General features: G+C 41.1%; 1 protein-coding gene across 2 annotated transcripts; it reads right to left on the bottom strand.

Annotated features, from left to right (window-relative positions):
• Positions 1-423: 423 nt before the first annotated feature.
• setd2 (SET domain containing 2, histone lysine methyltransferase) lies at positions 424-23,428 on the bottom strand. 2 transcript variants are annotated; one of them, XM_031299082.2, is made up of 22 exons: positions 23,006-23,428; positions 21,447-21,568; positions 16,760-16,781; positions 12,657-16,672; positions 12,407-12,538; positions 11,848-11,976; positions 11,145-11,268; positions 10,958-11,035; positions 10,775-10,872; positions 10,432-10,564; positions 10,016-10,150; positions 9,789-9,917; positions 8,571-9,644; positions 8,390-8,438; positions 7,931-8,303; positions 7,071-7,809; positions 6,520-6,645; positions 4,902-5,038; positions 4,691-4,802; positions 3,041-3,115; positions 2,772-2,873; positions 424-2,164 (listed from the first exon to the last, which is right to left on the bottom strand). In XM_031299082.2, exons 2-22 carry the CDS (start codon positions 21,473-21,475, stop codon positions 2,003-2,005), a joined length of 7,974 nt encoding a protein of 2,657 aa, XP_031154942.1. In that variant the 5' UTR covers positions 21,476-21,568; positions 23,006-23,428; the 3' UTR covers positions 424-2,002. The 2 variants fall into 2 exon arrangements, with proteins under 2 accessions (XP_031154942.1, XP_031154941.1); XM_031299081.2 differs by lacking the exon at positions 21,447-21,568.
• Between the last annotated feature and the right edge of the window lie 727 nt (positions 23,429-24,155).

Here is a 24,155-nt window from a genome sequence, read left to right as displayed (position 1 = left end):
CGTTACATGCCGTCACAAACTCCAGACGGGACTGCTTAACTGTGGTCTGGATCACACAGGCATGGGGCTGCGGAATGTGCATACACTGGGAGGGGGGTTGGGACCGAAAAGAGAGAAGCACAGCAGCGCCTCTCTCTACTCGTCACAGGTCTCCATATTTAGAGCACACTAAACGTCTCGAATGAAGGCAGTCGATCACTTTGATGTAATTCACTGGGGCCAAACATCTGGCTCGTATGCGCTGTACTGGCATTCATGCCATGTGCACCCCATATTAGAAGAGGGAGCCAATCTAAAATGGGATTGGGTGTGCACTCAGCAGTCAATCATGTCAAGAGGTCACACACATTTGCTTAGATCTGTTCCAGTCTATTTAACTGAGACCCAAGTGAACCCAATCCAACTGCAAAGCAGGGAAATGGATATCATTTTACAAAAAGGTTTATTATCTTTTAAAATGTTTGTACACTCAGTATGACAATGTGCTTACACAATACTTACAGTAAAGTAGGGTGAAACATACTTTGTACATAGAAAAATAATAAACAAAAAAAGGAATCTCCCCCACCACTGAAATAAAATAAAGGGATGTGAGTCAGCGGGGTCCTAAGTTTGACAGACTGATGTGGGAACTGCATCAGGAGGGCTGAGCTGGTGAGGATGGGCTCCCTGACCCTACTCTCCTGCATACAGCTTTGGTAATTTTACACTTTATTTACACTTTCAATCATGAAATGATAGTCCTTTTACAAAGTGTCTGCTTATTTAAACATTCCCAAAACTAGTATTCAATATATTCACATATAAAGCAATGTACATGTGTTGGAACTTTGTTTAATGCAATTTAATAGGCTGCAAGAAATCAGTGACCTAATGCTTATGAAACTAACCTTGACAACCGTAAAAATCTCTGAAATTAATGAGCGACAGTGTGTGGAGCAAGACCTATCAAAGTGTCGTCTAACTAGGACCAGATAGAAAGAACCAGAACACACAAGATGTTTAGAAACTGTTAAAAATGCAATGCTACAACCTTCATTTTCAGCATTATTCCTGTAAGTAGAGGAAACAGGGCAGAACTAGTTGGGAGAGGGGTCGGACAGGAAATGGCTAAACAGCACATCAAACATAGCATTCAAACCCTGCTCCCGGTATTATACATCAATTCATAAAAGACATATTGATCACGTAGCCAACCTGCTGGTTATTGGCTGATCCCTAAGTGTACTGTAAGTAAAAGCTCATCCCAGTGAGGGCATATTACTTGACACAGGAGACATGGAAAACATAGGAATTTCCATAAGGATACCACGCTGACCTCAACCTACATCATGCATTCATAAAACAACAGAGGATCCAAAGTCTTGTGGTTAAGAAGGCAGGGTTTGAGGAGTGGAAGCTTGGACCTCCACAGCCCAGTTAAAAGCAGCACCAGATACAGTCAGTGACTGGGGGTTGAAGCGTGCACAAGAAAATGGAAGTGGGAGGGAAAAAGCACTGGACTGTTCTGTCATTGATCCATTTTTAACAGTGAAAAGTAACAAAGCAACTCTGATAAATATGATACCAAATCTGATTTTGTAGAGTAATCCACATTCAGGGCTAGAAGAGTTTAAAAAGTGGAATTGAGGTGATCATCTCGGGAACATTTAAGAGCCACAAATGGAGAAAAAAAAATGCTTAAAATCAAACAAACAGTCAGTGAAAACATTAGTCTCTGTAGTACCCCGCAGTGTCATCCTTCGAGAACACTGCACCTGGAGTTTTCGGGTCGTTCAGCGACACTCGAATCTCCGTCACTATCAACGGAGCTCCTCTGTGATCCACGTGGCCTGGAGAGCTTCTTGGGCAGCAGTCCAATTTTTAGTCATAAATACGTGTAAGAAACTACTACGCCGCTCAGGCTGGCCAGTACGTACATGCGTACAAGGAGTGAGTGGAAAGGCAAAGCTGTGCTTCTCCTCTGTTTGCGCAGGACAAGTTAACATCTGTGGCCTCTAAGCTAGCACACCTCTGTGTCCTCCTTGGGCCTGTACACGGTTCCAAATCTCTGCATGTACTTCTTGATGTACTCCTTTGTCTTGTGCTTCACATTCTCGTTACACTCAAGGTCCTCTGGATTAGTGCAAGCTTTCAATTCCTTATTCATAACACCATGAGTTAGCTAGAAGAATGGGCAGAGATGAGGAAAGAGTTAGACATGCTTCTCGTCACCAGACTACAGTAAATTATGTAATTACAATGTAATTTGTGGTAGAGTGGTTGGATGGTTAATTCTCTTTTAGTGACTTCGCCTCTTTACAATTTGAGACAAACAATCTCTAAATGAGTGAAGCCCAACTCGTCTTTCTGTTTATTGTGCCCATGTCCTCAGAGTCATGGTATGTCCGAGTGGCACTCAGTGCAAACCACTCCCTAAATACACAATGCACGGACCCACCGGGGACCATGGAAAAAACACAGAATGCAGCCCTTTGAAGAGACACTGGTTGAAAAGAGCTTTTAGAAAGGAATGAGTAAAACAAAACGAGGGGGAGATAATAGTTTACATGTACAATGTGTTCTTCGTCTCTTCCAGAGGCACAATACACAAACATTTGGCTAGAAAAAGAATTTGTGGGAGCTCGATTATGAAGTTTTGGTTTGGAGGAAACTTTGCCTTTTAAGTTAAAAGCTGACCAATGCTTTCTTTGTGCTCTGACCACATAGAGGCCAAGGAGAGGTTTACCGCTTCTAATAGCATGTGTGAACATCTTATTGTTTAATCTTACCTTTCTAGCCAGGTGTTTGAAATCTTCTGTGTTGCTGATACGTCCAAGTTTGCAGTCTGGCTTCCGAAAAGGATTTAAACATTGCACTATGAACTGGGACATCTGAGGAACATGAACACACATATAGAAAAATACTTGTTAAAAAAAAACAGAATAATATGTTAAACAAATGAAAACTTTGTTTGTGTCTAGAAGAGTTTTGTAACATTAAAAGCATCTGGAGTTAAATAACATTGCTGCAAACATTGTTTACAGAGACTCTGGCTCACCTCTTTGCGAAATGTCTCTTTACTCTTTTTAGCCAGCTCACTGGAAGTGTCTGCTTCAGCTGTCTTTGTGGAGAACTGTAAATACACAATAGAAGAGATGGATGAGATGATTAAAATACTCGTTTGCAAACAAATGTCTCACATTAAACCCTTGGCCTGGCAAGTCAAAGGCAAAGTCCACACATACAAAGGTATTTTTGAAAAACAAGGTTTTCCTCCTTCATTCTCAAAAGAAATCCCACACACAAGCATGGTTTAAAAGAAATCTCTGTCAAGATGAAGCGCAAAAACACAATTGAAGCCCTGTCACGCCAAACCAACAGGTGGCGATATAACTCTAACCAAAATGCCATGTTGGCCAATCATAAGCCTGAATAAAAAGCTATTACTGGAGGCTACCTGGCTGCAATGGCACATTGATCACTTCTGTAGCGCATTATGAAGCCTCTTTTACTCAATATAGTGGAAGAGTAACTGTACACCAAATGTTGCCTCGTTTGACACCCTACAAAGAATTTAACTGCCCACACTGACATTCTTTCATCGGTGTGTAAGACTTTTCCTAGCTATAGTGGAAGATAGTAATACCATGTCATGGTAGTACTTTTCTCACTCAAGTGAGGCCCTACCTGTGCATCATCTAATTCAAACATGGCAACTGGCTGAAAAATAGTAGCTTTCAAGATCAGGGGGGGGGCATTAAACAGCACTTGCTCACCAGCTACTTGACACAAAGCAGGGATATCCTACCAGGATGCTGCCTCTCTGGCCCCAGCCTTCAACAACTAAGGAAAACAGGCAACAGCTGACTGCCTATACCCACAACAAAGTGATGAAGATCAAAAGCAAGCACGAAGGACTCACAAACAGTGCCAGGGCCGGGAATCCAGAAACAGTGATATTGGACACTTTACAAGTGCAGAGCATGTGCTATAGTTTCAAGTGCTGGACCACTGTCTAAACACATGCTGGGAAATGTTCCATGACCTTGTAGCTGTTCTTTGTGGGAAACATTCACTCCATCTCAGTTGTTTTTTTTGTTTTTTTTAACTCCGTTACATTTTTTTTATAAAGAGACACTTACATACTTAAACTATAACACAATAAAACCGCCAATAAATGAATGATAGGTCTTCCAGATGTGTTCTATTATCCTCAAAGTCAGGATAAAAATGAAGAGGGAAAACAAACGAGGCAGAGGAAGAAGAGATGAGCTGAGCCATCCCTCCCCTAAGGGCCAGACAGCTAAGCATGGGGTGGAGTGAGTGGAATCGCTCTTTAAATCCTTGTCTCCATGTCTGATGAAGCCATTTTGCGAGGAGTCATCGGCGAGAACATAACACTCACTGAATAGAGTGTCGTGCTGAGGTTTTTTCTTTTTTCCCCTCATTGAGACACAGCTGAAAGTAATCACTAGTGCACATCTTCAATTACCTCCAGGAACAAACACTATAATCATGTTCTGCATTCAAGCACACGCTTTATGGAAACCAAACGAAAAACTAAAGAGGATTCTTCCTCATTGTCAACTACTATCATCCCGTTCACTATGAGGCTACTATCTAAAAAACACAAAAGTCGAGCGCACGACTGCTACACATATTTACATTTCATAGCACACTTTGAAAACAATGACTGCTAAAAGCTCACCTTGGAAGGATTCTCATCATAGGTGGGTGTTCCAAGGTCCATCTCAGATTCATGGTCCACACTAGTGTTGTCACTACATCCATCCCAGGTTGGAGGGTCCCACTGTGTTTGCCTATTGTGCAGAGGGAAGTGATTTCAGATAGAAATACAATGCAGTGCAGGGGGTTCTAGAGGCACAACACCGACTTCAAAGACACACAGCAATACCAACCTTGTGACAATATGGTAGTAGTAGATCTTGCCTTCAGGGTCCCGGGCCACTTTCCAGTTGGGAGGTAGGACGATAGTTTTGGGTTTGGGGGGAGAGGGAGGAGGCAGGTCTATCACATTGTTGGGTACAATCATTTCCTGGAGATGAGAAGAAATGGAAAATAAGTATTAGCAGCAAATCCATGTAGCTTCACTTTGAAGTACCTCTTTTGGATTTGCCAAGCGAAAGAACCTGATTCACTTAGGCCGCGATCAGACGGTGCTTGTTTGCAAGTTGCAAAATGCAAGGCACACTGACTGCACAGACTTTCTTGAAACCCACTCTGTCTGATCGGGCCTTAAGCTGCATTTTTGAACTGTAAAGTCATATATGATTGCATTTAAATTCTCATTTACAAATGGAGCCCATTGAGCCCTTTCCTTTATTTGTTCTCTTTAGTCACATCTTAAAAGGTACTTTTGCATTATGAGAAAGGACTATGAAGTAGAGCCCGACCTATATATCGGCAGGCCGATATTATCGGCCATATATAATATCGGCATTTATAATGGCTGATAAATGAATATTTAAAAAATAAAATAAAAACGGACGAAACACCCTCCAAGCATGTTATGAGTGTTGGCGTTGCATAGTTTGTCCACCAGAGGGCCTCTACAACGTCCCTGTTGGCAACACTCGTGTTTAACCCTTTAAGTTTCATTTCTTAAGTTTGTATTTTTATACATTTTATTTATCAGAACTTTAATATATTTTGATGTTCATCTGTTCTGTTGTGACAATAAAACAAACAAGTTTATTTTTAAACTGCATTATCATATTATTTTAGTGAGGACTCAAATAACTACAAATAACTAATGTTAGTGAAATCTGTTTATGTTTTGTTACGCGTTTCTGGATATTTCTTTTTAAACATATATCGGCCGATAGATCGGATTTCTGAATCACCAAATATTTGTATCGATATCAGCCTTAAAAATCCTTTATCGGTCGGGCTTTACTATGAAGGTAAATACGGTGCAAAACGTGAGAGCCTGTAGAATATGACGTGAGAAGTTGCAGAACAAAAACCTGAACTTGTATGTTAAAATTTGCACTTAAATATACAAAATGTTACAAATACAAAAATATTCAAAAATGTGTAGATTGATATTTACATGAAGACAATGACAGCTGCAAATGTATTTCTTTCAGATCACTTGTGTGTGAATATTCTTTACAAGTGCAAATTTTAACATACAAGTTCAGATTTTTTGTTCTGCAAGTTCTCACATCGTATTCTACAAGCTCTCACATTTTGCAACATATTTACCTTCATACAGGACCCACATAATGTAGCTCTTGGGAGTGGCATAATTTAGATGTATACTACCCCCTTGTGGTTACACTGAGACAGCTTTCCTCAAAATTACAAAAATAATAATACAGATTTCTGAATATCCCAAAGACTTAAACTGCCTAATAAACTGTTGCATCCTTCAAAACAGTGACTTTATAATGTGACCTCATGCTGCTAAAACAAAATATCTTTCCTTTACTAATATCCATTTTATTTACAGTTGTGATATCTCAGTCAATGTGTTAAAAAAAACCACACCATTTTAGACAAAGTATGCATTACCTGTTGGACAGTTTGGGATGTGACAATGGTGGTGACTGTGCCTCCCTGCTGCACCACCACTCCCTGCTGATGGCCAGGATACACAGGCTGGCTGTGCAGGTAGCTGGCTGTGGGTTCGGTGTATGCCTAATCAAACACAAAATCATACTCACTATGGACAATCAGAAATCGGTTACCGTGTTTTGAGCATGTGCTGCATTGTTTTGGAGTGTTCATTAATGAGTTAATACACAAGATGGATTAAAGGTTTGAGGCATGCACAAACAATCGAGTGCTATGATTGCTGAGCTGAGAGAAGATATCTTTTCTTTGATTTTTTTTTGCTGAAAAACATAAAATTGGTTAGGCTAAATTATATATTACCATTACAGTAACATATTTAATGAAACCACAAACATTTCAATTGTTACACCTTTAATATAAGTTTTCCACATTAATGGCACTAATATATGCTATTTGAAACTGTATACGCTAGAGAGCAATTAGACAATCTAAGTACAGAAAAATCACCAGAGGACATCAGCCCCAGGCACCAGGCATCAGCACCCTACCTGTATGACGGGAGTGTTGGCCTGTGGGTAGGCGGTGGGGATGCTGTAGATGGTTTGGCATGGTTGACCCTGGTAATAGATGGCTGTCTGTGTCTGAGCCTGTGCTGGAGCTGTGGCATACTGCTGTCCAGGCTGTGTCTGCACAGTCACTGCCTGCTGAGTAGTGGGATCCCAGAGAGTAGTGTAGCTCTGCTGGCCGTGTACCTGAGGGGCCACCTGGGCGGGTACAGAGAGGACAGCTACACCTGTGTCCTGAGTTGCTACAGTTGGCTGGGCATACTGTTGGGGGTTGCCAGTGGCGAGGTCAGTTGTGGTGATGTGCTGAGAAAGATTAGAGACTGGATTGGCCTGGGAAGTGGGGGATGGAGAGGACAGTCCCAGGTCTGAGATAAGACGCAGGGGAGGTGTCTCTTCATAGTTCAGGGTGGGCTCAACCGGAGGGGTAGGTAGCAGTACTTTGCCTGCATTGGGGTTGGTGGGATCCACAAAGGTCTGGATGGGATATCCAGGAGGATAGGTGATGAAGCCAGGGCTGGAGGCATAGGCCAGAGCAGGGTCATAAGCCATAGTTTGAAGCTGCTGCTGCTGCTGCTGCTGCTGCTGTTGAAGCTGTTGTTGTTTCTGGGCTTCCCGCTGGGCAACCTCCTGCTCAAACAGCTTCCGTCGCTCCTCTGTGGACAACTTGTTGCGATCCTTTCCACCAACTCCCCGTGTCTTGCTGCTGTTAGAGGAGTCAAACCTTAAAAAAATCCAGAGAACAAGACCACAGTTGATGAATTATGACAAACAGTTGTACAAAGATAACACTATGCTTGAAATACATTCTTCACATTGTTCCCCCCCAACACAAGAATTATTACCGTTCCTCAGTGCGTCGGCTGCTCCTCTCGTAGGATGAGGGTGGTGAAGTGGAGCGTCTCCTCCGTCTCTCCGTGCTGCGTTGTGGAGTTTTGTCAGAGCCTCGATCACGGTCTCTGTCGCGGTCTCTTTCGCGGTCTCTGTCGCGTTCTCTGTCGCGGTCTCTGTCGCGGTCTCTGTCGCGGTCTCTGTCGCGGTCTCTGTCGCGGTCTCTGTCGCGGTCTCTGTCTCTCTCCCTGTCCCAGTCTCGATCCCTGTCTCGGTCATAATCTCGGTCTCTGTCACGTTCCCGCTCCTTCTCCCGCTCCCTTTCACGCTCTCGGCTACCAGAAGTTGTGCGTGGCGTCAAAGCTGTGTCTCGATCTCGGCTGCGATCTGTGAGAAAATGTAGTTAGCCAAAATCATATGGAAAAAATTCTAGGCCCAAAAAAAACAAAAAAAAAGCATTGGAATAAACTTACCATTTGCTTCCTTTTCCACCTGACTCTTCTTTGGTATTCTGTACACCTCCTGAAAGGACAAGCACAACTTTGACTTCAAACTTCTATGCAAACTTTATATAATTCTTTTTAATATATTAGATTATATTTTTATGCATGTTTCACAACATCTGCTTTTAAAAGCTAATCAGTTTGAGCTTACCTTCAGATCCTTCCAGCTGTCCAGAAGCCTGGCAGCCATGCCACAAATGTCCAAAGCATTGAGTGGGGGCTCCTGACTCCTCTCACTCTCTACATCTGAGACACCTTCCTCTTCATCCTGAGAAGGAGTTCCTATCACTGATGGGTCCACGGGTGTCACTATGACCTCAGAGGGCATACTGGCCTCAGGGGTCTCAGAGCTTTGGGCAGCATCAGTGGTAGATTCATCAGGCGGCGCCTCACAGCCAGAAGGAGGTTTTCCAGCCTCTTGCGTCTCTGCCTGGGCCTCCATATTTTCTAAAGGCGGCTCAGGTGGAAGATCAGCAACATCTGTTTGGATGGACTGAATCTCTGACTCGAGAACTTTAACAGTGGGCTGGTCTCCTTCTAGTTCAGCCTTTTCTGTCACTGCCTGAGTGGTCTGCTCCTCCCCACTCTCCTGTTCTTGACAAGGCTCTTTTGGCTCCTCAAGTTCATCCGTATGACCCTCACTCGTGTCCTCTTTCATCTCAATCTCTATCTCCGAGTCCATTTTTTCTTTTACCTCCTCAGTTTGAGGTTGGTGTTGACTGCTTGAACTCATCCTAGTCTCTTCCTCTTCCTCCCCTTTGACCTGACCCTCCTCTTTAACCGACTCTTCCATTGTTCCTTTCGTTGGATCTGCAGCTTCACACACAGGCTCTTCCTTCAACTGTTTGCCATCAGGAAGTCCTGCATGCGAGGATTCTTCTTCTTCCTCATCATCGTCCTCCTCCTCTTCCTCCTTCCCATCAGATGCTTTGCTAGCGTCCGAGAGTGCGCTGTCTAGACTGTTTTCACTGATGATTTTCAGGCGGCGGTACACAGCAGGTTTGGAGGTGTCACCATCCAATTCTGGTCCCAGTTTGGTGGAGGATCCATCAGGAGTGTTGAGGGGTGTTTGAGCACGGGAGGTGTTCTCACTGGAGTAGCCATCCATCTCAGCAGGGTGAGGAAAAGTTTTTGTCTGGGCCCATCGCTGGATGAAGGTAAGGACTCTGCTCTCCTCCAACATGTTCTTAGTAGAGATAGGCAGCACAGCCAAGGTCTTCATAATCTGTAAACAAAATCATAAGTTATCAGCGATCTAACAGCAAAGGGCCGTCTATAGGACCGTGCAGGCTCTGAGATTTGAAAAATTCCCTGTTACTTCAGTCACAACATTATGAATGTTTAATGCAACGTCAATGACATATGTCACCTCTAACTGCAGTTTGATGTTATTGGCACTGTTGCCTTTAGCTTCAGAAAGCTCCACCATGAAGATCCACAGCAAAGACAATCCATGATGGTCCAGGAACTGCTTCAGGCATGATGGATTTTGAGTATCCTGTGCAACACAAACATATCATCATATTACGTAGTGCAAATGATAACAACATATATCAACAATATAACAAAAAGGCATCAAAACCATTCAGGTCATACTTGTATGAGCTTGAGACAGGTGAGTTTTTGTTCCATGGTTTCCACTCGGACCATTAGTCTGCAGAGAGACACCACCTGTTTCTCATCATATAGGCCTTCTCCATTCTCCAGTAACGCCTCAAGCTCCTCATCAACCTGAGGATGGACAAAGTGATGTCATCATCAAATATAAACACATTTTACTTGGAGAAATTGGCTTAGAGTAATTTTTTGGCGTGTATCCATACAATACAGTGCTAACATCAATATGGCTAAAAACAAAATAACCTAATAACTGAAATATAACACTTTAAGCAGATTCATTAAACTGTTGTGGCCGCGATTCTCATGTGGAAGTGTAATCACATTAACATTACTGGCAGCAAAATGTAAACCAATGACAAGACACACTTTCTTATATAACTGAAAGAACTGACCGTGGTGAGAGCACTCTTTCGACTGCGGTCTTTCTTCATCTTCCCTCCAGCTGCCCGAACACTAACTCTGTTCTCACCACCCAGGAAGCCTCTGCAGCTTGGGGCTCCACAGAAGCATTTCTGTGCTTCTTTGCTGTAGGAACAAATAAAATAAAAAGTGAAAGGTGAAATCACCACAGCTAAACCATCAGTTAAAAGGTTAATCATCCACTCTTTATGAACGTATGTATGTAAACATATCACATATCACAACATAACACATAAGTGTTTTCAGACATGCAACACACAATAGATGGCACAAAATACAACTGTGGAGAAATAAATAACTGCAGAAAAACAGTACCCATATCTCTGGAACTGGTAATCAAACGTCAGTTCAGCTCCTGCAGGGACCACCTTGGAGGTGAAGAACCCAACTCTAAGCTGGCCATTGACAGTCCACTGAAATGGGATAAAAATCATCATCAGGTAAGTCAGCTTTTAGTAAATTAAACGTGAAAGAGTATTATTTATGTTGCCACTGTACCTTTTGGGTTTCACAGTTGGGCTCACAGCTATGGTTCATAAACCGAGAGCAATTACCCTTCAGCGTTGCATCAATGATCTGAAGAGACATAATGCAATGTGAACTATTCGACCACTTTACCTGAATCATTAAACCAGACTGTGGTTTAAATATTAACATTAATGCAATGTGTCATATTATAACTTACCTCATTATTCCTTAGAGACATGAAGTAGTAGTGGATGTTCTTATTGCGAGCATATTCTTTCACCCTTGTTTTGAACTCCTTGTGGTCCAATACCTCCCCGCAGTATTCCAGTACAAAAGTATTTCTGAGATAGCAATACAAATGTAATACAATAATACAATAGAGTAATGATACATGCTAAAAAAATCATTTTAAAATGTTGTACGGGGCTCCAGACCAACTTTTGGAGCACTTTAGCCCCTATCTGAAGAATTTAGGGGCACAGGCAGAAACTTTAGAGGCGCACACCTAAAATCGACCTGCAGCGCAATTTTTCACATTTACGCCATTGTAACTGTTACTGATAAATGCCTTGGTAATCAATACAGAAACTACAATCTGCTGTCTTATTTTAGTTTACAGTCATGTTTTAATTCAATGGTGATTAACAATTGCACATTCAGAAATGTAAACAAAGTATTATTATTGGCAATGTACTGTATTATTGCCTCTGCCTCATACAGGCTCTCCCTACCTTTTTTTTGTTAACACTGAAGCAATCATATCTAAGGTAATCGAACTTCCATGAAAAGCAGAGTGTTTAACTATCTAACACCCAGTGTGGGAAATATTGAGTGATGGGGGAGCCAGAGAGAGGAGCTGTAAAATATTTTTAAAAAATGGTCTGGAGTCCTGTTGTATTGAAAGATTTTAAGAGGCTTACGGAGCCAAGTCTCTAGCTGCCCGTAGACCCCAGCCCTTGTCTTCTGTGAGGATAACCTCGAAGTCTGCATGTTGTTTCATCTGAAAGCGTCGATTAGAGCAGTAGGCTCCATTCAGGCACCGTGAGGAGCTGGGGAAAAAAAAATCATAGTTCAAGACATATGTGCGTAAACAGGCAGGCTCCTTCACATTTTTAATTGCAAAATACCATGTTTTATGGGCTTAACTTTGTTGTTAAATTTGCTGAATTTGGATGGTAAAAATCATAATTTGTACTGACTTACAACCAGCTCTTATTTATTACACCAGGTTACTAGATTTCCTATTGTTAAAGCAACAAATTGGTCAGGGTGTTGAAAATCTGATAAAAGTATTTGAACAGTATTTGTCTATACCTTTTTACACAAATTGTGCAATTGTTTTACTACCAATTCAAAAATGTTTTTTTTTGTATTTCCAGGCTTTCCTAACCTAGGATCCCTGCAAACCCTGTTTAATATTAATAAATAAATTAATAATAAATAATATTTAAAAACAAATCCTTGTGTTCTTCAACTTACCACTCAATCATCAGCAGCCGGTTTAAACAGTCTTCCCCGCATGCTAATACTCCTCTTGCACGCTCTTCTCTGGGCAGCACTGGGCACTCACATTGCATTCTTTTGATATCTCTGTGAGATTTGCTCTTTTTTCTGCAAAAAGACATGTGAAAACATTTCAGTCTGAAAGCACTTACATGTTGTATATGAGGTTATTCTTTGTACAAACAAAATATATTTTTTTATCTAATGAGGCTAAATACCAACTTACCTCTCAGTCAAGTACAGGTTCTCCTCAATCAAGTCAAAGTAAGGGGGCATCTTCTTAGACTTGGCAAACTCTTTCCATTTATTGGCGTCTTGAAATTCTCGCAGATTGAGTAATGGACGTTGCACCATGGCTTTGACATGAGTTTCCTTAGAGACGTCAGCATCTCCTTGACGCTCCCTCTTGCCTGCAGGCCCAGCTTCTGCCTCATTGTCTGAATCTGACTCAATCTCTGGCCGCCTTTTCTTGGGAGGGCCCCGGCCTCTGTGGGGTCTAAAATTGTCTTCTCTAGGGGGGTCAGGCACAGCAGTTCCCCTGCTGTTGCTGCTTATTTCATGCCCTTGTACAAAGCTTGATGACCCAGGAGTGTTAGGTCCACTGCATTCAACAGCTGTTTTACTGAGATCAGATAGTTTATCCCCACTGTAGTCATCGTGGTCATTAGTTAGGGAGTCAGGATGGATTTCCCCTGCAAAATCCTGATAACGTTCATGCACATGAAGGTAGGGTTGTCTGCTAGTCTGTGCATTTGGGGATTGGTGGTTCCAGGTGGCATTACTCTGCCGGTGCTCCTGTTCCTTAGGAGAGGTTTCAGTCAGTTTAGTGTTTGGTAGATGTGGCCCGTGACTGCTATCGGGCTGCTGGTATGTACTACTGGGTTGTTCTAATTGTGAAAAATCCCAACCCAGGCTGAATCCATTCTTGTCATTGATATTGTCAGCATTGGAGAAATCATCATGTTGGTAATGGGAGTACATGATTTCACCTCTGCTACTTACATTATGCTGTTTGTGCCCTTGCGCACACTGTCTGAAATTATCAAGGCTGTGGGCAGGATCTGTGGCACTTCCATGGGCACCGATATGACCGGCCATGTAAGGCTGCGCACTGATGGAGCTGGAACCCTCCAAGTGACTGGTGCTATCAATCATATTACTTTGGGATTGACACAACACTCTGCTATGGGATGAATCATTAATACCAGCACAGGGACCACTGGTCTCCAAGAATGCTGAAGGACTGCCCTGCCTTTGTTGTGGGACTTGATTTGGGACTTCAATGATATTCACATTCTGTAGTTCTGAACTATTCATTAGCCTGCATGGGGAAGCTCCTGTGTCCTGTGTATCGATTGTTAGGGAAGAATTCTTTGGCACCACCACCACAGAGTGTAATCGTTTTATAGCCTCACCACAATCAGAGTCATACTCCGAATTGTCACTATCACTAACCTCACTCTGTCCTCCTAATGCATCCTGATGTAATGTTCTCTTACTCAATTTGCTCTTGTTAATGCTGCCCTTGGATTTTTCTTCATGATCATCGCCATTCCAACGCTGCATCTTTGCAGCTTTGTCAACCAGTGATGTATCATTTACATGCAGAGGCTCATCTGTGTTGATTTTTTGAGAAACACTTAGTTTTAAGTCACAGTGGTCAATGCTGGTGCCTGCTTGTGAAGGCTCACTTTGGTCTTTGTATTTATCGGTTATGGATGTGCTGTCTGAGCCGACTTCCTGCGTAGAGATATCAGTCTGCTTCACCAGTTTGGAATGTGTTTCAGTTTCTTGCTGTAAAGTATTTTTAATGTCACAGTCTTGTTGGCAACTGTCTTTAGAAAACTCAATTTTTTTGACAGAAATCACTTTTTTAACAGTAGGCTTACTCTCTGCACAAAGTGTCCTCTGTGAATTATCACTCTCTGAGGTGTCCTGCCCAACAATATCCCATCGGGACTTTTTGGTAGTACTGCTACTCTTTTTAACAGTATCCATATTTTGCTGTTCACGTGTCAGCTGATCCTCAAATTCAAGACAGGATGAAACAGATTTTGTGCCGACTGTTAAAACTTTAACAATCTCTGGTTTAGTGTTCTGCTCGACATCATGGGTGACAGGTATATCTGTTGTATCAAGTAAGGACTTTGGCCCTGGTAAACAGTCAACATCTTTCTTGTCCTGGCTGCACATTATACTATCATTACTACTGCATGAATTTAAGACGTCTGCATTTGATTTTACGTGTGGTTGATAATTAGAAGAAAGGCTGTTCTTCACATTGGTCAAGTTTTCCAGGGCGACATTTACATGCGTTAGGCTTTCACTCGAGATTATAGCTGAGGTCTCAACTTCAAGATCTGATTTGGTTTCCTTTGACCTCTTGGATGACTCTTCTTGCAAACTCTTATCAGTGCATGATACCATGTCTTTAAAGTCCTTACTTCTATGTTCATTTCCACTTTGTTGGGAATCAGATTTTTCGATTTCACTCTGAGAATACGATTCTGTGGTGTTTGCACATGATGGTGCTTTGCCAGGGCTGTGAAATATGTCATTTGATTGTCTATCATATCCGCTGGTGTTCACAGAAGATCTAGAAGGGGTCATCTGCTTCGAGTCCGGTCTACTGTTTTTCTTTAGAGAGTTTTTACAGTTCTCCTCTGAGCCAGAGCTTTTGTCAGAGGCCTGTGATTTTCCCTTATGATCTACCTCAGAGTCACTAGAGCTGCTTTTTTGCTGTTTTTCATATGTTTGAGGGTGAGTATGCATACTGGAAGAAGAGGATTTGCTGTTGGTCTCTGACTTGTAATGGCTGCTAGATTTACGGTAACTCGAGCCCAGATCAGGAGAGCACTTGCGCTGGGAATCAGAGTCTGATAGTCGCTTTGAAGTTCTTTCAGACTTTGAAGATTGTGTTTTTTTATCCATCTCTGAAGAGTGAGGCGAATCTGCAGATTTAGAGGATTTCTCAGACTTTGAGTAGGAAGATGATTTTGACTCTTTATGTGAACTTGAATGGGCGGATAATCTACTGGAGTCAATTGTCCTTGTCCTTGTCTTCCTATGGTCATCCTCAGAGTCAGAACTGTCCCGAGTTCTGTCAGTGCGAGAGCGAGAGCGTCTTCTCTCTCTGCGTGGAGAACTCCGGTGTGATCTCCGATCAGAATCATGATAGTAAGACCTTTCGGAGCGTGATCCTCTGTCACCTCGGGATCTCTCTGATCTGGAGTGAGATGAACTTGTTCGAGACCCTCTTGATCTAGACCGTGATCTAGACCTGGACCTTCTGCGATCTTTGTCTGATCGAGATGAGCGTAAGGATGTGTGTCTAGAATCACGGTCTGGTTTGGAGTAACTAGAAGATCTTTCATGATTCTCTGACCGCTTAGAGGAACTTTTTTCCTTTTCCTCCACATGTGAACCAGAGGAAGATTTTTTTACCTCTTTGCTTCTGCTGTCAGAGGTTGTTTTACTTCTGGAGTCAACTGATTTGCGACTAGAAGATATCTGGCCTAAATCTCCATCAGATTCTGAGCCAGGGGGAGCACTATCAAACTGGGACCTGGTTTTCCTTTTGTCTACCTTATTATCCTGCTCAGCACTGCTGGAACTCTCTCCATCTTTTCCTGAGGAAGCAGTTGTCTTCTTGAGGCTAGGGGTTACCATTGTCTCAGGGGCTTCAATCTGGGCATTATCAGAGGGGCAGACATTGACAACATTCTGAGGCTGGGGTGTTGGAAATTCAGCTGCACTTGTTGTTTTCTGTAGAACCTGCAACTCTGGAGAGTGTAGCTCCTCTGGCACAACAGATGTTGGTCTCTCTTCAGTCACAGAGACACTTAGAATTTGCTTCTTGAAATGCATCTTTGCTAAGACGGTTTTCAGTTTAGTGGCTGAGGAGACTGGTGTTTGAGAAGGTGTCTCTGCCATTGGTGTTTGCACCATGGGTGTCTGGTTTTGCTCAGTTTTGCTGTCTGTTTTCTGCCCTTCTTTGTCTGAGGTTGACTGTGACAAGGCAGCGTTAGGCTCAGCAACAGACTTGTCAGGACTGGCAGGGATGAAGAACACGCTCTGCAGGGGCTTCTTGGTCTGTGCGAAGCTAAAGGACACTTTCTGTCGACCCTGATCCTCTAGGTTGACCTTCATCTTGGTCCCTTTAGGCAAAAGATGGTTGGATAGCATGACTCTGGGAGACAGGCTTTTGATTAGAGCTGCCTTAGATAGGCCCTCCACCTTCACCTACAATAAAAGAGAGACCACTTGTAATTTGAGTTTTTTTGAATATTGTGAAATTAGACAGAGGTCATTAACTTTGTTAAGACTTACCGAGGCACTACTCCCTTCCTCTCTGTGGTTACATAAGTGCGTCAAGGGAACATAAAGAGAGAGGAAAGACAGAAATCAATTTACACAGTTTATGCAGTTTTCCCAAATCTTGAAGTGCAAGCCTGTCATACTATGAATGAGCATACTTGTTGTCTCAAAGAGAAAATACTCATATATAGAATCCATTTTTGAATTTCATCCATACCACTTTGGTCATTTTCAAATTATGGAGAGTGACAGGAAATAGGGGACACGGCTGGCATGTGACAAAACTCCTAGGATCGATGCCAAATCAGGGCAGTCATATAGTGTCGAGGCTATACATGCTCAGTCAGACAGTGACTGGGAGTAATGGATTTGAATGGCAGGTAAATGACAGGAAGTACTCCTCAGGCTGTCATGTTTACTGGCCTAGTGATTGCACATATAGTGGATTATCCCAAACTTTACATGGAGAATAAACCAATGGAATAGCTTAAAGATGGGAGTATGTGGCCATAGTAACTTGAATAAAAATAAAATCTAAAATGTTTATTTTATTTTAACAGAACAATAACAGTGTCTTTTCATATGAACTTTGTATGTTATCTGATGATGGTGAAAAAATTAAAATCAGTATTCTCAGTGATAATTAGGGCTTGGTACCGAATTCAATACTTTTTAGGCACCGACAGAATTGCCACTAAAGTACCGAGTATCGAGTAAATCTCATTAGCGTCAGTGAGCAAATAAGCATGCAGCATGCTTCCACCAAGATCTAATAATGTTTGTGATTGGCTGTCTAACATTACACGTCGCAGAGGCAGGCAGGAAAAACTACGTTACGCACAGAGACGAGGCTCACGTAGTAGGAGCTGAAAAATAAAAAGATTTGTGCCATAATGTGTAATGTTGCAATTTCTTTTTGTTTTATAAAATCGGTATCGAAAAAAGTATTGTTTAGGATCCGATATCGAAGTCACTGTATCAGTATGAAATATTTTAAATGATATCCAGCCCTAGTGATAATTAATCATTATTAGGGTGTTTCTTCTCAACAGTACATAAATACTGCATGGTGTTGATGTTCTTGAATATTTAATCTACCAAACCTTGAGGCCAAGTGCTTTACCGCTTTGTTCTGGGGACAGGACGATAAAACAGCTCAGTTTAAAATAAAGTAATTTATCAGAGGCCACACTGGATATCAGAAAAACGTGTTAAAACTAACCCTAACTGGAAATATCCCCTCTGCATTTGATCCATTCTAACCATTATGGAGCTGGCTGGGTTCCCTAATGCCTAAGAACCAACTCCAGTTCTGAAGCCAGTGACTTGCTCAATAGCAGGAGTCAGCCTTTGGTGTAGAAGAAAACTGATGCACCCATAGGAAACCCATGCATACATGAAAAGTGCATGCCAGCTCAAACAGGATGGACAGGATTGTTATTCAACCCCAGGTCCTGTCTCTTATTGTGAGGCTACATAGCTAAACTATGAGCCACCATGCAGAGAAAAGCAACAATGGGCCTTTTTAACTACAAATGTGTCCAATGAGATGGCCTCCACAGTAATAGCCTAGATTGCAAGACACACGTTCAAGGTCTAAGCTTTTAATATCCCATCTACTTCTTGTCAAACAGAAATATAGCCAAGGTTAGGCTAAGTGTACCTGACCAAAAATTATCATTCACTTTTTCATATCATACAACACCACTGAGAAACCAAACAAATACACTATGGCTGCTATGAATTGTGAGAGCTGCAATACCTAAACGGAAATTATATATAACACATACATACATACATACATAGTATAAGTATTATAATTATTTATATATATATTTTTTAAAGTAAAGGCCATATGAAAAAAATTCATTTGTATGACAGGAAAGACAGTCTGTCTTTAATATTTCAATTGTTAGGTCATCAAAGAGAACACTTCAGTGTTGATGGGATGAACATGAGTTTAACCATTTTTGTGACTTACAGTTCTATCAATTAACAATCAATTTTTTGTATTCCTAACCCTGAATCCCTCCCAATCTCTCCCCCACCCTCCCTACATTGCTAAGATAGCAACTGGTGCTGCCAATTTAAAAAAAAAACAACAAAAAAAAAAAACAGCAGATGCCAGAAAACACAGGGATGTAAGTATTTAACATGTAAGAAAGGTGAATGACTGGGGTTTTGTGTCTCCTTTGTCCTAAAGTGTGTTTTCCTTAGGGTAGGATCAATGGCCCTCATTTATGAAATGTGCGTACGACCTAAAACAGGCGTAGGACGGGCGTACGCCGATTCCTACGCAAAGCAAGGCATTTATCAATTTGAACGTGAGCGTAGGCTGTGATAAAATCTCACATCTGGTCTGAACTTGTGTACACAAGTTTTCGAGTCAGTGTGGACTTGCGGTGCAGCATATAATCAGTTTAACAGGAGAAGGAGAACTCATCAGTTGATCACTTATCAGCAATGGCGGATCTGGCTCTTTTAGAGGACCTCTATGCGCCGGTACAACAGTGCGCACCGGCCACGGTGGAGCGCTCCATCGGATTGATTAAGGGCAGATGGCTCTGTCTTGCATCAGCAGGGGGGACCCTACTATACACGGCAGAAAAAGTCTGCAACATTGTTTTAGCCTGTGGGATTCTGCACAACATCGCGCAGGAAAACAGGGTGCCATAAATGTAGTGATGGAGCCAGATGACCCGATGCCCAGAGAGCAGCGTCCAGCACAGCCCCAACTGGGGCCTATACGAATGAGACAGGATATTATTGTTATTATTAGTGTTATGTTTGGCAATGATACTCAATACAGGAAACATGACAACACACAACATTTTTATTTATTCTTCAGGTTTTCGTTTCTCTTTTAAAGTGTTGTTAATGGCTACAAGTGAACGATGAAAAAAACATGAGTAAACTAAAAGCCACTGCATAAATTCCGCTACTGTGCGTTTATTTAAATATAGGTACACCATGTAGGCCTAAGCTATTGCAATATAAGCCTGTATATTACTATTAAGACTACAGCATACGTCAAGGATGTATAAATTAAATAAACTTCAGCTGGAGTCCGATTTACCACGGCAACACTGTTGACTGCATCAGTGATCTCTTTCCATTCCGCATTCTTCCTACAGCATTTAATTTAAACAGTTTTCAGGCTGCCAAATAGTACACACGTTAGTGCAAATGAACCTGAGTTATCAGGGTTTCAATCTCTACCTCTGAAAAGTGCCGCTTCTCAGCCGGATTACATCTTGCCATGTTGTAAATTGTAGGGGCGAGGCCTCAAAGCCGCTGCATTTATCAATGTACAACCATTCTTACGCTCCGATTGGTGTGACACAAACGTTTCATGAATCACACGTGAAGCCTGTCGTAAGAAGATTTCTGCGCTCATATCTGCGCTGGTTTCTACGTTAGGTTGATAAATGAAGGCCAATGTGAGTGCTGGGAAACAATTGGGTCATTTTTTTCCTTTTATTTTCTGTGACCTTCAAAATGAGACACTTCTGCAGTGACATTCTGTGATATAGAAAAGGCTTTAACAAGCAGCTTACATTCAAATGATTAATTGATTGGGCCTACTAGACCAAGATCTTCACCTTTTTAACTTGATGTTGAAATATTTTACACCACATACACACACACACACACACACACATATATATATATATATATATATATATATATATATATATATATATATATATATATATATATATATATATATATACATACACACACACACACATATATACATATATATATGTATGTGTATATACATATATATATATGTATGTGTATATACATATATATATATGTATGTGTGTATATATATATATATATATATATATATATATATATATATATATTCCAACTGTAATGCAGAACTATTTCATGTGTCAAGTAAACAAACAAACTTTGAGCATGACTGAACATAATATATCCAATAGCAGCAAAGCATTGTGGTTATCCATCGTTTATATTAACTGATACCTGTTATTGGGTATCAGCTTATATATAACCTGACATTATTTCTCTAAAAAAATGTCTCCTTTCTTCTAATGATCAGGGTACAAAATTAGCACCATCCACCTGCCAAACGCTGGTAAAATATGCAAAAGGCTGGTAGATTTGCTTCACTCACCCGATAAAAAAAGAAAGAATCTATAAAGTGGATGGTAAAATTTGAACATTCACTGGCCAATTTTTTTTAATTTTGCACCCTGCTAATGATGCAATCTTGTTCATGCAAAAGAATAAAATTACACATCTTAACTTTTTATTTAGAGGTATTTCTACCACCACTACTGTATACTGTATATGTGGCTACACTGTACCGAACACATCTATTCACTGGTCCAAAAAAACTTCATAAATGGATAAAAGCATGTGAAGACAACATGTTATCAGACATAGGCTATAACTTAAAAAAGAGCCCAAAACATTTTGCAGAGGATAGTCTTGTAGTTTTAATTGTCTAATAACTATCAATGTATAAATAATGACAAGGCCTGGACTTAGGATGACCTTGATATCAAAATGTTTTAACAGTAAATATGTGCCAGAAATATCTGGACAGACTGCATCCAAAACAAAAAACAACTTGGAAAACTATACTAAAATTGTTTTCCAATTGCATATCAAACTACTCTGAACAAGACATACGCTTTGAGTAGCATTATGTGCTGTCTAATACCTGATCTCGGACTTGAGCAGAGTGTCCATTGAGAAACTCGTCTAGGATTAGTAGGCCTGAAGAGGCTGCTGGCCAAGAATAATCCAAATCAGAGAAATGAGCCCTCCAAAGTGATGGCACACCTGACAAAAAGAAAGATAGGGTTGCAATGAACTTAGTCTAGCTTGTTCACAACAGTTTACAGCTCTGTCAGGAACTTTTCTAATTTTGACGTCATCCAATAGAGAACATTAACTTTAATAGTGTATAATAGTGGATGTGACTTGTGCAAAACACACTGTCTATATGTACACCATGTCAAAAAGTATGTGGTGTCACATGCTTTCAACCGTTGAGTATTAACGACTTCTGCAAGCGTCCATGCCTGATATTCAAGTTATCTATCGTTGCAATGTGTGACCAGTTGCACGTTTTAATATGAATGTCTGCTATGGGATAAGGGTTTTCCTTTTTCTCAGCTTGGTGGGCTGTTACTCTCTACTGCTGTAGCGTCTGTTGCATCACAGCAACAACAAAAGTAAAACTTTCACCTATGGTTTATAAATAGTACTACAATGGTCGAAGATAGGTAAAAAAAACATGGATGCAGGGCGAGCAGAGAACATGCATCTCATTATTAGATATGTAAAGCACAAGTAAGTGACCTACAGAAAACAGAGCCTGTGTGTACAATGATGATTTGTGTGAAGTAACAGGTCAAAACAAACGGGACTTGTTTGAAGCAAATAAGGAAACTAACTAAAGCATGGCCTGTGCGCGAGAATTTGATGAAGCCAAAACATGGCCTTTAAAAAGATATTTCTACCCACTATGAAAACGAGTAGAGGATGTCTAGCAAACATATCATTAAGTGACATTTTATCAATATGTGCTAACTAGTCATACTACATCATATGTATAAATAGTAAGCAGGCAGGTAAGATGACATGAACTTAGCTATGACGCTGGTTTATACAAAATATCAGAACAAGCTAGCTAAGCTAACTTGGGTAAGCTAGCTAACTAACAGAGAGCATTCGTGTGCCATCTTTAAAGAAAGCGTTAGCTCGTGTTATGCTATGCATTATTCATGTTGTTAATGTTGACTGGCAAACAATTATATGCTTGGAAATGCAATCAGTGTGACGGCTGGCGGGTTTTTAGGTTGTGCAGCAGAGGTAAACAAACATTTGTTTCTATAAACGAAGACAGCTAGCCAAGAAACTCTACTAGCACCATATGCTAACGCAAGCTAGGTTAGCAAACTCTCGCACTGTACTAGCAGCCACTGGGCTAACATTACTGTTGTTAACTTATGTTTCACCTATCGATCTTTGCCGAATTTGTAATGTCAAAGTAATTAATTTCTCGACAAGTGGGGAGCTCGTAACTTTTCTAATTGATTGAATAAGCAGGAATGGTTTGATTATACGTTTCCGTTTAAGGACACTCGAGTCTCTGCACCCGGCTTTCCTAGCATGCTAGCTAGTGATGTTTTGTCTTAACTTGTGTGTAGTAAGATGGCTAAACCACAATAAATATAACGGTTAGTAAAAATCAGTGTTTCAGAAGGTACTCACTTTACGAAGTGCTTAAGGTCACAAGGTTCCCCCATCTTCGAAATCACCGGTAATCGACCTTTTGTAAAACATCAAGCAACAATGTATGCCGACGTCAAATCCATACGGAGCTGTCGGAAATGACCGTCGGCTAGAAGCTCCGCTGCCGCTGCTGCGCCCCAGCTTCAGCCTGGGTGAATGTTGGTACTATCGAGCTAGCATGAGCTCACATAGTTAGCCAAGAGTTAAGAGGTGAGATCATGAACATAAATGACAACGAAAACCCCAGAAAGTGCCTTAATTTGGTCAACCTGTTACGTTAAATTACAATACGACTGACAAAGCGATCTGCTTGAAGGATTATAGACACATTTTAGGAATACCTTTTATTCCACACACTGATCCTCGCTTGGCTGCTGTACATCACATGATGTGGGAACATAGCAGGCGCGGAGCGCACTGCGGGTCCGAGCCATCAACAATAGCGACTTACAAAATAACATATAAAAAACTAAAAGCTTCACTACATTGTTTGAGAATAAAGGATAACATTGAGGAGGACAGAGGGTCCAAAAATGGTCAAAAGTTTAAGGTCTCTGTGGCTACTGAATAGCCTGCAGTAAAACCATAGCAATAGAATTCAATTTATTTGTATGGTTAAAACTCAGCAACAAACTAACATTACGTCACAATTAAGACATTCCATGTGAGGTGCAACTATCTTGATATTTAATTCCCCACACAGCAAAATAAATTCTGACGTATTGTAATTGTATCATATTCGTGATTAGGATCTATGATCTCAAGAACACAGCTTTATGTTCTAAACATAATATTGCTTTCTTGAAAGAAAGGTTTTCAATGCTTAATTTCAGTGATCTAAACTTTAGATTCTAAAGAGATGCTGCGGGCCAGAGCTAGCTGGTACAATAAGCTGTTGCATGTTGTGAACGAGTTGAATATTATTACAGAATTCAAAAGACTGTCAGAGTAAGAAATAAGGTAAATGTAGGATTATAAGACTTGAACACACGAGACAAAGACGATGTATCGTGAAAAAGAACGCTGTAACTGTAGCGGAAAGCGGTAGGGACTTCATTACCCATAATGCAATGTGACGACTTCCGGTTGTTCAGTAAAGTGTTGTTTTGAGTGTTCTCCATGGCGTCCG

Source organism: Sander lucioperca, chromosome 10 (assembly GCF_008315115.2).
Source record: "Sander lucioperca isolate FBNREF2018 chromosome 10, SLUC_FBN_1.2, whole genome shotgun sequence".
Lineage (NCBI taxonomy): Eukaryota > Metazoa > Chordata > Actinopteri > Perciformes > Percidae > Sander > Sander lucioperca.
The sequence above is the reverse complement of the archived record's forward strand: the minus strand, read 5'-3'. Positions and strand labels throughout refer to the sequence as shown.

What these genes read in the sequence shown, in the direction of transcription:
- setd2 (XM_031299081.2), bottom strand. Translation starts at nt 23,040, where the DNA reads ATGGGGGAACCTTGTGACCTTAAGCACTTCGTAAA. An exon ending in CATCCCAAACTGTCCAACAG is followed by an intron (nt 5,039 to 6,519) that starts GTAATGCATACT and finishes TCTCATCTCCAG; the next exon opens with GAAATGATTGTACCCAACAA. An exon ending in TCAAACACCTGGCTAGAAAG is followed by an intron (nt 2,165 to 2,771) that starts GTAAGATTAAAC and finishes CCATTCTTCTAG; the next exon opens with CTAACTCATGGTGTTATGAA.